Source organism: Haemaphysalis longicornis, unplaced genomic scaffold (genome assembly GCF_048455015.1).
Source record: "Haemaphysalis longicornis isolate Haplotype H1 unplaced genomic scaffold, Haemaphysalis longicornis Haplotype H1 scaffold_13, whole genome shotgun sequence".
In the NCBI taxonomy this organism is placed as follows: Eukaryota; Metazoa; Arthropoda; class Arachnida; order Ixodida; family Ixodidae; genus Haemaphysalis; species Haemaphysalis longicornis.
Window position 1 is genome coordinate 65,658,750 of NW_027526233.1, and position 12,324 is coordinate 65,671,073.

At 51.0% G+C, this 12,324-nt stretch overlaps 1 protein-coding gene across 1 annotated transcript; it reads left to right on the plus strand.

Moving 5' to 3' along the window:
• The first annotated feature begins 2,651 nt into the window (after positions 1-2,651).
• On the plus strand, positions 2,652-8,490 carry LOC144163873 (uncharacterized). Its single transcript, XM_077694550.1, has 3 exons — positions 2,652-2,724; positions 2,840-6,119; positions 8,439-8,490. The coding sequence occupies exons 1-3, from the start codon at positions 2,652-2,654 to the stop codon at positions 8,488-8,490; spliced, it is 3,405 nt and encodes a 1,134-aa protein (XP_077550676.1).
• The last annotated feature ends 3,834 nt before the right edge of the window (positions 8,491-12,324 follow it).

Genomic DNA, 12,324 nt, shown 5'->3' on the forward strand with positions numbered 1-12,324 from the left:
CACTTAAGGCCAGCTAGCACAGTGTCCATGACTCTTTGAAACGTCGCTGGTGCTGTGCACAGCCCAAACTGCATCACCTTGAACTCGTATAGGCCGTCTGGGATTATAAATGCAGTCTTCTCTCGGTCTCTCTCGTCCCCTTCAATTTGCCAGTAGCCGGTCTTCAGGTCCATCGATGAGAAGTACTTCGCGTGATAGAGGTGGTCGAGGGCGTCGTCGATTCGGGGGAGGGGGTACATGTCCTTTTTCGTGATTTTGTTCAGTCGCCGGTAGTCAACGCAAAACCTTAATGTGCCGTGTTTTGTCTTTACGAGTACGACGGGCGCAGCCCAGGGGCTTTTCGATGGCTGTATAATGTCGTAGCTGAGCATGTCGTCGACTTGAGTCCGGATGGCTTCCCGTTCGTATGAAGAGACGCGGTACGGTGACTGTCGGGTAGGTCGGGCTCCATCTTCGGTTATTATTCGGTGCTTCGCTAGAGGGGTCTGACGTAGCTTTGCACTTGACGAAAAACATTCGCTATAGCGACGCAGCAAAGCCAATAATTTTTTCCGTTGCTCTTGCGTTAGCGCCGGATTCACGTCGAATGGCGGCAGGAGCTTGAAGGTTTCTACGGGTGTGCGTTCAAAGTCGACGACCGCGATCACGGCACTTTCTTCTTGCGTTTCTTCGAGGAATGCAATTGCCGCGCCCTTTTTAAATGCTGGTACTCCTCGGAGAAATTAGTAACCAAAATGTGGGATTGGTGTTCCTTGAAGCGCGCAATGCCTCTTGCGACAGACACACCACGGTCGAGAAGCACCCTTTGATCAGTGTCTACGATAGCGTCGACGTCAGGAGCAGCATCTTCACAGTAGACGGCGACCATCAAGCTTGCGCGGGGTGGCAGGGTGACACGATCATCGGCAATCCTTACAGCAGCACGTCGTTCGGGGTTCGGTTCCGGCGTCATGGAGTGATGGGGGGGGGGAAAGTTATAACTTTCGAAAAAGTCATAACTTTCGACTTAGTCTGCAGAACGATTATTTCAACGTTGTCCATCAAAAAGTCAATTCCAAGAATTACGTCGCGGGAACCGGTAGGCAGAACGACGAACGCCGCAGGGTACGTTGTGCCGTCTATGGTGACGCGCAATGTGCACGTTCCACTTGGCGTCACGAGGTGGCCTCCTGCTGTGCGTATGTGCGGACCGTCGCATCTGGTCATAACTTTCGCCAGTTTAGACGCAAATGGTCAGCTGATTACCGAATAGCCAGCTCCCGTGTCTACGAAGGCGACTACGTCAAAGCCGTCGATGGACACCTTGACGTCAGATGCAGTCTTCCTCGAGTTCCGGGTTCGTCGGGGCGTCGTATCTCTGCTTGTACGTGTTGATGGTCGGGCACTGTGCATCGTAGTTGTGGTTGTGGTAAAGCGTGTGATTTTACTGTTGGGAAAGCTCGGGAAAGTGGAAATGACGGGCGGGACCGACGACGAGAAGGAAGAAGACGGGGCACGCGAAGGGAGAACGAGAGAGGAAGAAAACGAGGCTGCTCGATCAGTGGTTCGGGCCTGCGTCGTGGACCTCCAGGCCGGCGAGGAGACACGGCGTACCTCTCGTCCTTGTTCCGGAGGAGCGCTCAAACAGCCCTGGTGCCCGCTTGCCTCTCGGCGTAGGCCCGAGGAACTCCGCCCCCTCAGCAGTCTCGGCCAGTCACCGACGCTGACATCCGAGCCGGGACTGGGGTTTGGAGAGACGCCGCGAGGATATTCTTCAGAGACTTGTGTTGTGCCGAACTGCCCGGGTGGGTGTGCTAAGTCCTGAGAACGATTCGCTAGTCTTCGTGGTCTTGTTTGCGTGCCGGAAATACAAGTACTGACAACGTGCAACGGAGCAAGTCGTACGTCTGGCGCGAGATTCTAGTTGGACCTCTGATCATTACAAAAGTGGCGAGCCTGCCAGGATCCAGCTAGCATACTGACCGATACGACTTCCGTACCGTACAGAAAGACCACCATGGACCTCGAGAAGCTTACAGCGCTAGGCGTCCAGTACGGCCTATCTGGGCATGAGCTCCGCGAGTGGGTTGAGAAGGAACGCGCCAACCTGCGCGCTTAACGAGTCGCTCAGCGGGAAGCAAACCGCGAGAAGGACGAACGGCAGAAGGCCGCGGACGAACGAAAGAAGGCCGCGGACGAACGGCAGGAGGCCGCGGAAGAACGGCAGAAGGCCGCGGATGAACGGCAGAAGGCCGTGGACGAACGGCAGAAGGCCGCAGACGAAAGGCGCAAAGAGCTTCTGTTGCTGGAGCTCCGACTTCGGGAAACGCCGGCAACTGCAGGGACCCACGAGAACGGCATTGGACCGGTCGGCACGACACCCCCTGGGGCCGTGGTCAATCCTCAGAAGCTTTTCCCCTTCTTTGACAAAGCGCCGCGATGACCTACATGCAAATCTACAGCGCTTTGAGCGGGTAGCTACTGAACAAGAATGGCCACCAGAGAAATGGGCCACGACCATCAGCATGTGCCTCTCTGGGGAAGCTTTGACCGTCATAGGCCGTCTTACAGCCGAACAATCGCTGGATTACCCCGCAGTCAAAAAGGCTCTATTGCAGCGCTTCCGCTTCACTGCCTAAGGCTACCAGGAGAAGTTCAGGGGAGCGCAAGCCATGGACGGCGAAACTGGACGACAGCTGGCTGCCCGGCTCTTAGGATATTTTGACCATTGGATCGAGATGTCAGGTGTGCCGAAAACATTCGAAGGACTCAGGGATCTTATCGTCTCCGAGCAGTATCTTCGATGTTGCCACGCCAAGCTCCTGAAGGAGCGAGACTGCAAGTGTTCCTGAACTGCAAGTGTTCCAAGTGTTCCTGAAGGAGCGAGACTGCAAGACGCTGAGTTCTCTCGCGGATCATGCCGACCGCTTCCTGGAGGCCCAAAATATCACTAACCTTGGGAATGACAGTGAAGGGAGGACCGCAAGAGACGGAAGGGACGGCCAAAAGAAGCTGCTGAAATGCTACCTATGCAACCGTATCGGCCACACTGCACCTGACTGCCACGTCACTTCACGGGGCCCACCCAAATGCAAGAAATGCGGCAAGTCGGGGCATTGGGCTGAAGACTGCAGGTGCAAGCAACCCGACCAAGAACATGTAGCCGCTTGTGCCCTCACACGGCCCCGCAATCATGTTCGAAGTTTAAAGGTCCCTACTAAGGACCTTGAGATCGCCGACCTGCATAGTTCAGCAGACCGGAAGGCGCCTCGACTCTTAGTGAATGGACTACCCATCGTCGAAGGATGCTTACTCAGGAAACGAGTACGCGTCCTCAGGGACACGGGAAGCAACACAGTCATTGTTAGACGGGAACTCGTGGCGGATGAGAGACTCATTGGAGAAACGAAGGAAGTTCTGCTTCTCGACGGGTCTGCGAAACAACTGCCGGAAGCCGTCATTCACGTTGACACACCCTTCTTTGTTGGGGAAGTCACTGCATCCTGCATGGAAAACCCGCTATACGACTTAGTCATTGGGAACCTACCTGGTGTGAGAGAACCCAACGATCCTGACCCATGCTGGGAACCCTCGGCAAGCACCAACAAGGGACGTGCCAACCCCGGTAACCAAACCGTGCCGCTTGACACTCCCGCGCTGATATCTGCAGTAGCCAGGGAAAACCAAAAGAAGGTTACACCTTTGAGGGTTCCATCGATTAGCGGCTCCCAGGTGTCGCGAGCCGAATTAGCGCAGGAACAACAGAAAGATGGGACACTTCGTCGCTGCTACCGCAAGATCGGCAAGCAGTTCTTTTCCGGGAAAGGGCACTCCTATAGGTTCCTGGAGGAAGACGGTATACTGTACCGACGATACGAACTGGCGACAGGTCGAACGTTCCGTCAAGTGGTTGTCCCGAAACCGCTTCGCGAGCCCATACTGCGAATCGCGCATGAGACCATCAGGGCTGGCCACCAGGGAATACGGCGCACAACTGAAAGAATTCTTCAGGAGTTTTACTGGCCTGATTTACACGGTGACGTACGGCGGTTTGTCAGGTCCTGCGACGCCCGCCAGCGGACCACGCCAAAGGGAAAGGTTGGCATCACTCCTTTGGGCAACATGCCACTGATTCGGACACCATTTCGCCGTGTTGCCGACGACCTAATAGGGCCTTTCACCCCAACGTCAGAAAAGAGGAACCGATACGTACTCACACTTATTGACTTTGCCACCCGGTATCCGGATGCCATTGCTCTGCCAGCTATTGACACTGTGCAGGTCGCCGAGGCACTACTTGAGATATTCTCTCGGGTAGGCGTCCCGGAAGAAATGCTAAGTGATCGGGGGGCAAGTTTTACGTCCGACCTAATGCAAGAGGTCGGCCGCCTTCTCTCTTTTAAGCTGTTGCGTACTATTCCTTACCACGCAATGGCGAACGGCCTCGTGGAGAAGTTCAACGGCACACTGAAAGCAATGCTGAAGAGGATGTGCCACGAAAAGCCCCGAACATGGGACCGCTATATTGTGCCTCTTCTTTTCGCCTACCGAGAGGTCCCACAAGCCAGCCTCGGGTTCTCCCCGTTCGAGATGATATACGGCCGGCATGTTAGAGGCCCTTTGTCTGTGTTAAGGGAGCTATGGACGAACGAAAAAATTGACGATGAAGTTCGGACGACATATGGGTACCTCGTCGATCTCCGGACGCGACTGGAAGGAACTTGCCAACTTGCTCACGACAAACTGAAAAACGCCCACCTGAGGCAGAAGAAATACTACGACCGGAAATGCCGGCCGCGAAAACTTCGTGTTGGCAATAAGGTCCTAATTCTTCTACCCACCGACTCGAAAAAGCTGCTTATGCAGTGGAAAGGCCAATTCAAAGTGGTTGAAGCAAAAAACGACATCGACTATATAATTGACGTAGGTGGGAAGACCAAGGTGTTTCATGTCAACATGCTCAAACTGTACGTAGAACGACAACCTTTACCTCCTAAGCAAGCATCAGTAGCAGCTGCTCTCAGCCGCACAAACTTTCAGTCCAGCGCTGACGAAGGGGAGGACGAGACCAACATTCCGTTCCCCTCGCTCCACGCATCGCAGTCCATCGCTGACGTCAGAATTTCTCGCGACCTCGACCCGAACCGCGCTAACAAAGTGCGCGCCCTGCTCCAGGCCTACCAAAGCATTTTTTCTGATCTACCTGAAAAGACTGACCTTGTAGAGTGCACATTAAGATCTACGAGCACCAAGGCCGTTTACATACCTCTGTACCCCATTCCACTGGCACTAGTTGAAGCTGTCGAAGAAGAGGTACAAGAAATGTTGAGACTTGGCATTATCGAAAAGTCCAAATCTTCCTACCATGCCCCTGTTGTGGTTGTACGCAAACCAGATGGCACTATCAGGCTTTGTATTGACTTCCGCGAGCTCAACCGGCTCCTTGTCTGCGACCGGGAACCCATCCCACGGATATACTTTTTCCTGGCCCTAGTGGCGAAGAAGAAGTTTTTCTCCAAGTTTTATTGTACAAAGGGGTACTGGCAGGTCCGCATGGCCCCTGAAAGCCGCGAAATGACGGCATTTTCCAGCTCATCTGGTTTATACCACTTTAAGTATATGCCCTTCGGTATCAAGACTGCGCCAGCGGTGTTCGCACGTCTCATGAGGGCTGTACTGGGGAACTTGAATCATGTATACCACTACTTTGATGATGTAATTATAGCCACGGACACGTGGAACGAGCACTTGGAAGCCCTACAGCAAGTTTTCCAACGAGTCGAAGCGGCCAAGTTCACGATCAAACCATCCAAGTGTGAAGTCGGGGAGCACCGTGTTTCGTTCCTCGGCCATCAAATACGGGAATCCAAATTAGAGCCTCTTGAGAAAACCCTAGACAAAATCAAGGACGCCAAGACACCAGTCACCAAGAAGGCCGTCCAATTATTCCTCGGGTTAACCGGCTACTACCGGAACTTCAAACCCAACTACGCCGAGCTAGCTAAACCCTTGACGAACCTTACGCGGAAAGGCGAGAAGAAAAGCGTCACTTGGGGACCAGAACAGGAGAAGGCTTTCCACGACCTGAAAAACAAGCTAGCATCAGCTCCCATTCTTCAAGCCCCAGATCACACCAAAGAGTTCGTATTGCGCACAGATGCCTCCAATGCAAGTCTTGGGGCTGTGCTTCTACAAGAGGGAGAGGATAATACATTGCATCCTGTTGCCTACGCAAGCCGCAACCTTCTCCCGCGAGAAGCGCGATATTCTACTATCGAGCGCGAGTGCTTAGCGCTGGTCTGGGCAGTCCGGAAATTTCACATTTACCTTTATGGTAAACCGTTCATTATCGAATGCGATCATCAACCTCTACAGTACTTGCAGTCTGCGAAACACGTCAACAACCGGGTTTTGCGATGGAGCTTGTCACTTCAGGAGTATGCTTTCACGGTACATCATATCAAAGGCAGTGAAAACGTTGGTGCCGACTATATGAGCAGGGCATAGATGCGGGGAATACGCGTTTTACGTCGTGAACGTTGAATGTCGTGTGTACTGTGGGTCTTTTGTATAGTTTCTCCTGTACATTTCGGGTGCAATTATGTTGTAAGCGGCCCCTTGTAAAGCACTTTTAAATCATTCCTTCAAACCGCACGTCTCCGGAACTTGGAATAGTTGTGTTCACAACTTTCTAAAAAGGGGGATGATTGTGGTAAAGTGTGGGATTTTACTGTCGGGAAAGCGCGGGAAAGTGGAAATGACGGTCGGGACCGACGACGAGAAGGAAGAAGACGGGGCACGCGAAGGGAGAACGAGAGAGGAAGAAAACGAGGCTGCTCGATCAGTGGTTCGGGCCTGCGTCTTGGACCTCCAGGCCGGCGAGAAGACACGGCGTACCTCTCGTCCTTGTTCCGGAGGAGCGCTCAAACAGCCCTGGTGACCGCTTGCCTCGCGGCGTAGGCCCGAGGAAGTCCGCCAGTCACCGACGCTGACATCCGAGCCGGGACTGGGGTTTGGTGAGACGCCGCGAGGACATTCTCCAGAGACTTGTGTTGTGCCGAAATGCCCGGGTGGGTGTGCTAAGTCCTGAGAACGATTCGCTAGTCTTTCGTTTGTGGTCTTGTTTACGTGCCGGAAATACAAGTACTGACCACGTGCAACGGAGCAAGTCGTACGTCTAGCGCGAGATTCTAGTCGGACCTCTGATCATTACAGTGGTCGTCTTCTCAACGGACATCTCGGTGAAGTCGGGTACGCGTCGCGCCGTGTAGCTGTCGTCGTGTTCGGGAGTCTCGTCAGGGTTAGGTCGGGTCGTCCGGATGAGGGCATGTCGTGAATAACTGTCTTCAGCGCGTCCTTGCGTCGTTGGAGGGCTTCCAGTTTTTCGCCGTAGAGCAACTTCATTTCCAGAAGTTGCTGCCTTTAGTTTCCCCCGCGTGGGCTCGGGGACCTTCCACGGGTGAGGTCAGCATTGCTGCGGCGGTTCGGCGATTGGTACGGGTAGGGCGACGGCGAGCGGTTGAAACGGGCTGGACCTCGGCTGGTGTTCGGCAGCTATTCTTCAATCTCAGATGGGTGCTGGCCGGGTCGGGGGCGTGGTGCGTCGACGGAGAAACCACGTAGTCCGAGTCTCTTGTATGGGCAGCGATGGTAGATGTGGTCGGCCTCTCCGCAGTGGTAGCACAGAGGCCGTCTATCCGGTGTTCGCCATACGTCAGTCTTCCTCGGCGTCTGGGTTTGTGCTACCGGGGGTCGGTGAGCAGCCGCGGAGTACGTCATAGCTTGGGGCTCGCAGTGTACTTCGGATGCCACAGAAGTTCCCAAAGCGCTTTGAACTTCTTCCCGGATCACGTCAGTTAGGCAAGCGACTCTGGGTTGCGGAGTCGTCGGTAAAAGTTTCCGCAGCTCCTCTCTTACTACTGCGCGGATGGTCTCGCGTAGGCTATCAGCCGGAATCCGCATGTTGCCGACGTAGTTCGCACTGGCCGCGCCAACAAAGTTCCAGTCATACCGCTTAGCACGCATTTCGAGAGCCTTCTCAATCGTGCTGGCTTTAGTCACGAACTCAGCGATGGGTTTGGGCGGTTTGCGGCCAAGTCCAGCAAACAGCTCCTCCTTCACACCGCGCATCAAGAAGCGTAACTTCTTTTCTTCCGTCATTTCGGGGTCCTCGCGGCGACATAGTTGCTTCATCTCCTCAACGAAGATCACGACCCCTTCGTTGGGGTGTTGTGTCCGACTTTCAAGCAAAAGCTTAGCTCGCTCTTTTCTCACAACGGTACTGAATGTCGCAAAGAACTCCCTTTTGAAGTGAGTCCAGTCGGTCGAAGAACTCTCATGGTTTTCGAACCAAGTGCGAGCAGCATCTTCTAAGTAAAAGAAGACATGCCGGAAAGTTTCTTCGTCGTCCCACCTGTTGAAGCTGTGGACGCGCTCCAGCTTCTCCAACCATTCTTCAGGGTCTTCAGCGGGGGCTCCGCGGAACGATGGAGGTTCCCGGGGCTGCTGTAGGATGATTGGCGACGTTGTTTCTTGCACCACCGTGTTGGTTGCAGCGTTCCTTTTCTTGGGCCCTTCTGGCATCAAACCGAACTCAGGTGGTAAATCTTGCAGGCGGAGGCTGGCTCTTGTTGGACTGGCTTGGCGGCTTCCCGAGGTTGTAGTGGGCATGAAGGGTGCGTACCCCGCACCTACCAAATGTCACGAAGAAGAGGACGATGCAGTTGTCTTGAATGAGAAACACGTTTATTGGAGCGAACTTGTGCTCCCCTAACAACTCAAAAGAATACAGAGTCGGCGAAGCAGCGGTCAAAAAAGTGACATGCACAGGCGAGTGTCGTCGAATCGAATGCCCCGGCGTCCCCACTGCAGGCGTTTTATCTTTTGGCGCGCGTGGTTCTCGAAACGTCGATTCGCATCGAGAACATAGTAGATCCAAGAAGATTATTCTGGGCTGTTCACGTTAGATCGGAATGCTCTCCCTATCACAACAGATAACACATGCGGCACAGAAAGAAAGAATGGAACACGCGCTTTCCTTGGCGCAGAGATAACACAGACCGGCGCAGCCGGGCGGTAAAAGCAAAACACAAATAAACAAAGCCAATGTATGGTTCGCGGCATTAATATTCTGTTTTTTGTTACGTTTGCCTATAGCACTGCTGTTGAAACGGAAATTGGTTTCTCCCTATTTTTGGTGGTGCTCGGACGCCAGCCAAGTAAACCTATTTTGATATCGTTGCCAGACTAGTTTGTCATTCGTGCGTCGAACTGACATCGACAAGCTCGTTCGCGCACCCAAGCTTGTAACAAGACCACAATCTTCGCTACGATGTTTCCGGCCATGATTTACACTTTAGAGTGGATGACGACGCATTACTATTGACTCTTGTGCAGGTTCACGGAAAACCCGAAAACATTCATCGTCGTTTGGCCGGCCCCCTACACCCTCACGGAAAAACCTCGCCTGTGTATTATAGCATCACCCCTAAGAGCACCCCCAGGGATCGTGGTCACCGCGGCATTGAAATCGCGCACTTTTCTCACTTGAAGCCATTTCTTCGCAGCCGTACGTCGGAGAGTTCAGAGAGATGATTGCTTCCACCCAGATGTAAATAATTGAAGTGAGAAAAATTTGGTGAGTCACTGCCTTCAAAAATTGCGGAATTTGACGTGGGCTCTGATTTGCACCTGAAGCACACATTTCATTCAATCAGCAGCAAATCGCTATAATCATACCGCCATGCTGCTTCTGCTTCATTTCTACAGTATATTCATGTTTGTGCGGCGTTGCTCGGAGGCTATCTGAATGGCATAAAAAAACTGCCCGTTCAAAATTAACAATATGATATTATCAGTCGCGTAGATTGAATTACCATTTATTGGTTTCTATGGCTTTGGGTGGCTTTGCAAAATAAAGGGAGAGGTTTATCCACTTTTACAGCACCAAGAAATAAAATATTTGAGCCCTGGAAACATTGCCTGTGTTTCGTTGGATAAAGACATTTTATCAATTCAGTAAGATTTATATAACATTTAATCACAAAGCAGCTTCGTCACAAAGCAGCTTCGGAAATGAACTAGCCAACTTGTAATTCTCAATGGTTTATCTTTGTGAGAGGATTCCACGGGGTTTGAGTTGTGGTAATAAGTGCACCTTTTCGAGGATGAATAGACTTCTATGCCCAAAAGGTATTCTAATTGGCCTTAATGTACTACGTGAAACCGAGGTTACAAATGCTCGAATAGACTTTCCTTGTGTGCAAGGCTGACACTCACTACAGAAGGGCCGGTTTCCTCCTTCGTTAATACTACCCCTCAGTTTTTACCTCTAGGTACATATGCTAGAAAGCTAGAAAAACACCTATCGGTATTTTTAATTTCCGCTGATGTTTGCCAACCTATTGCTTTTAGAAATATTCATGGTCCAGTAGGCACATTTTTAGTGTGGTAAAGGTAGTAAGGGCATCGTATACTCAGGAAAGGGTTTTTGTGGTAGAGCAATATCAAAAGACCCAGAACTGATTTTGTTTTCGCACTATACCCATGGTATTTCGTGACCTCGGCAACAAAAAACATGTCCCTAAACTCGGCCGAACATTGGGCACAACGCACATCATTACCGTATTAGCCACACCGCAAATGGCAGTGGCAATAGAAGAGGCTATGGGACACCAAAACTCTTCGAGTGCAGGTTTGGGGTTACGAGATCATGGTATTCTATTCAACAAAAATATTCTACAATCCCAAACTGCACTCCTAATGCTGTAGGCGTTGAACTTGAGAACACTGCTTTGGGAGCAAAACTTTCGTGCATTTATCGGCGAGGTTATATCTTCATTTCTTTCGTGGTTCCAACCATTACGAGTTGGTTGTGAATACACGGGTTCATGATCACGAGTTATGATTCAAACAAAAGCATTTCTCAATCTCTGCCCGCCAAGGTGACATTTTGGCTTAAAGTAAGTTTCTTCGTTGCTGTTTATGGTTCCTCTATCTCAGTTGGGACAACCATAAACTGCCCCGCAGGCACTTACTTGAGGACAAAGGGACACCTTTTCAGGCAGAGACTGAAAAGTGCTCTAGTTTGAAAAATAACATGGGGGGCTTTCTCACCGAACAGAAGGAAGTGATATGACGGGCGTGGACGCGGCGTGTACGAAATATTCAGGAAAACTTAAAATTTTAAAATGGTAGGACATCTACAAGCACGGCTGTTTTCTTTTTCAATCTCCAAGAGAAAACCGAAACGGCTTCCGGTGTCAATCCGGCGTCCTTGGGTTCAGCAACGAAAGTACTTAGCCAGTATACCAACACAATCGGTTTCTGTGTATCATATACTCTACCTCATTCATAATATTATACCGGGGAGCGGACCTGCCCTATGTTGTCGGAGACGTAACTATTCATTCATTATTATTCCCTAATAGAAAAATTTGCTAGTCAGGGGAAGGAACGTATCGAGTGAGGCTTTTCTAAAAAACGCTTTTTGATGCTGGTCAAACATGTTATCATTATGATGTTCCCTTCTGTGGTTTGTAACAAGCCCTACATTCAACTGAAATCCATGCGCATTTTTAACCTAAGGCGAGGAGATTTGAAAAAAATGTAGAATGGCTCTAAGTATACTATTTGGTAGCACCCTCTGCAGATGTTTTTCACACACACAGACGATTCCCGCAAAATAAGAGCTTACGTTCTTTGTCAAATCCGTGTGTTATCTCGTGACCCACTATCACTCCTTTTTTGGCGAATGACATGTACCTGGAAGAATGGAGCAAATAAGGCATCTACAAGAGTCCGAGAAATATTTTTGACACGCGTGACGCAAACCAGAGTTGCATATTGTATTAGAACACTACTATCCGACTTCATTTGAAGACACGTTTTGTACTTTCGCGCTCAAAAAGATTTCGCGCAATCCTTTCTATTCTAGCCAAGTAGCTTTGGAGGGACAATGGCATTGCTCTGGTGTCTGCCTTGTCCTTTTATTACGGGCGGCAGAAAACGACGAAATAGATTCCTGGTCTACAAATCCAACTACAGTACTTCTAAAAGCCGTCAAAATAGTTCACTGGCTTTTATCTGTCATCTGAAAGATAGATAGGGTAAGGCATTGGAAAAAAAAATCACGCCATATCCACGGAATGAATGATGATAAGTGGGGCGAAGCTCGAGAGGGGGAGATCATCGGTAACCGTAACTATCCCGTGAAAGTTCGCCCATTACATCATTATAAAGTCGTAAGACTCTGTGCGTACATTGTACAAATCAACTTTTATTTTCGGAGTCAATGCTCCCAGGCCCAGACCTGGTGAAAGACCCCGCGCTATCGAGGACTACCCC

What these genes read in the sequence shown, in the direction of transcription:
- LOC144163873 (XM_077694550.1), top strand. Translation starts at nt 2,652, where the DNA reads ATGGACGGCGAAACTGGACGACAGCTGGCTGCCCGGCTCTTAGGATAT. An exon ending in CCATTGGATCGAGATGTCAG is followed by an intron (nt 2,725 to 2,839) that starts GTGTGCCGAAAA and finishes CTGAACTGCAAG; the next exon opens with TGTTCCAAGTGTTCCTGAAG. An exon ending in GCCCCAGATCACACCAAAGA is followed by an intron (nt 6,120 to 8,438) that starts GTTCGTATTGCG and finishes ACCATTCTTCAG; the next exon opens with GGTCTTCAGCGGGGGCTCCG.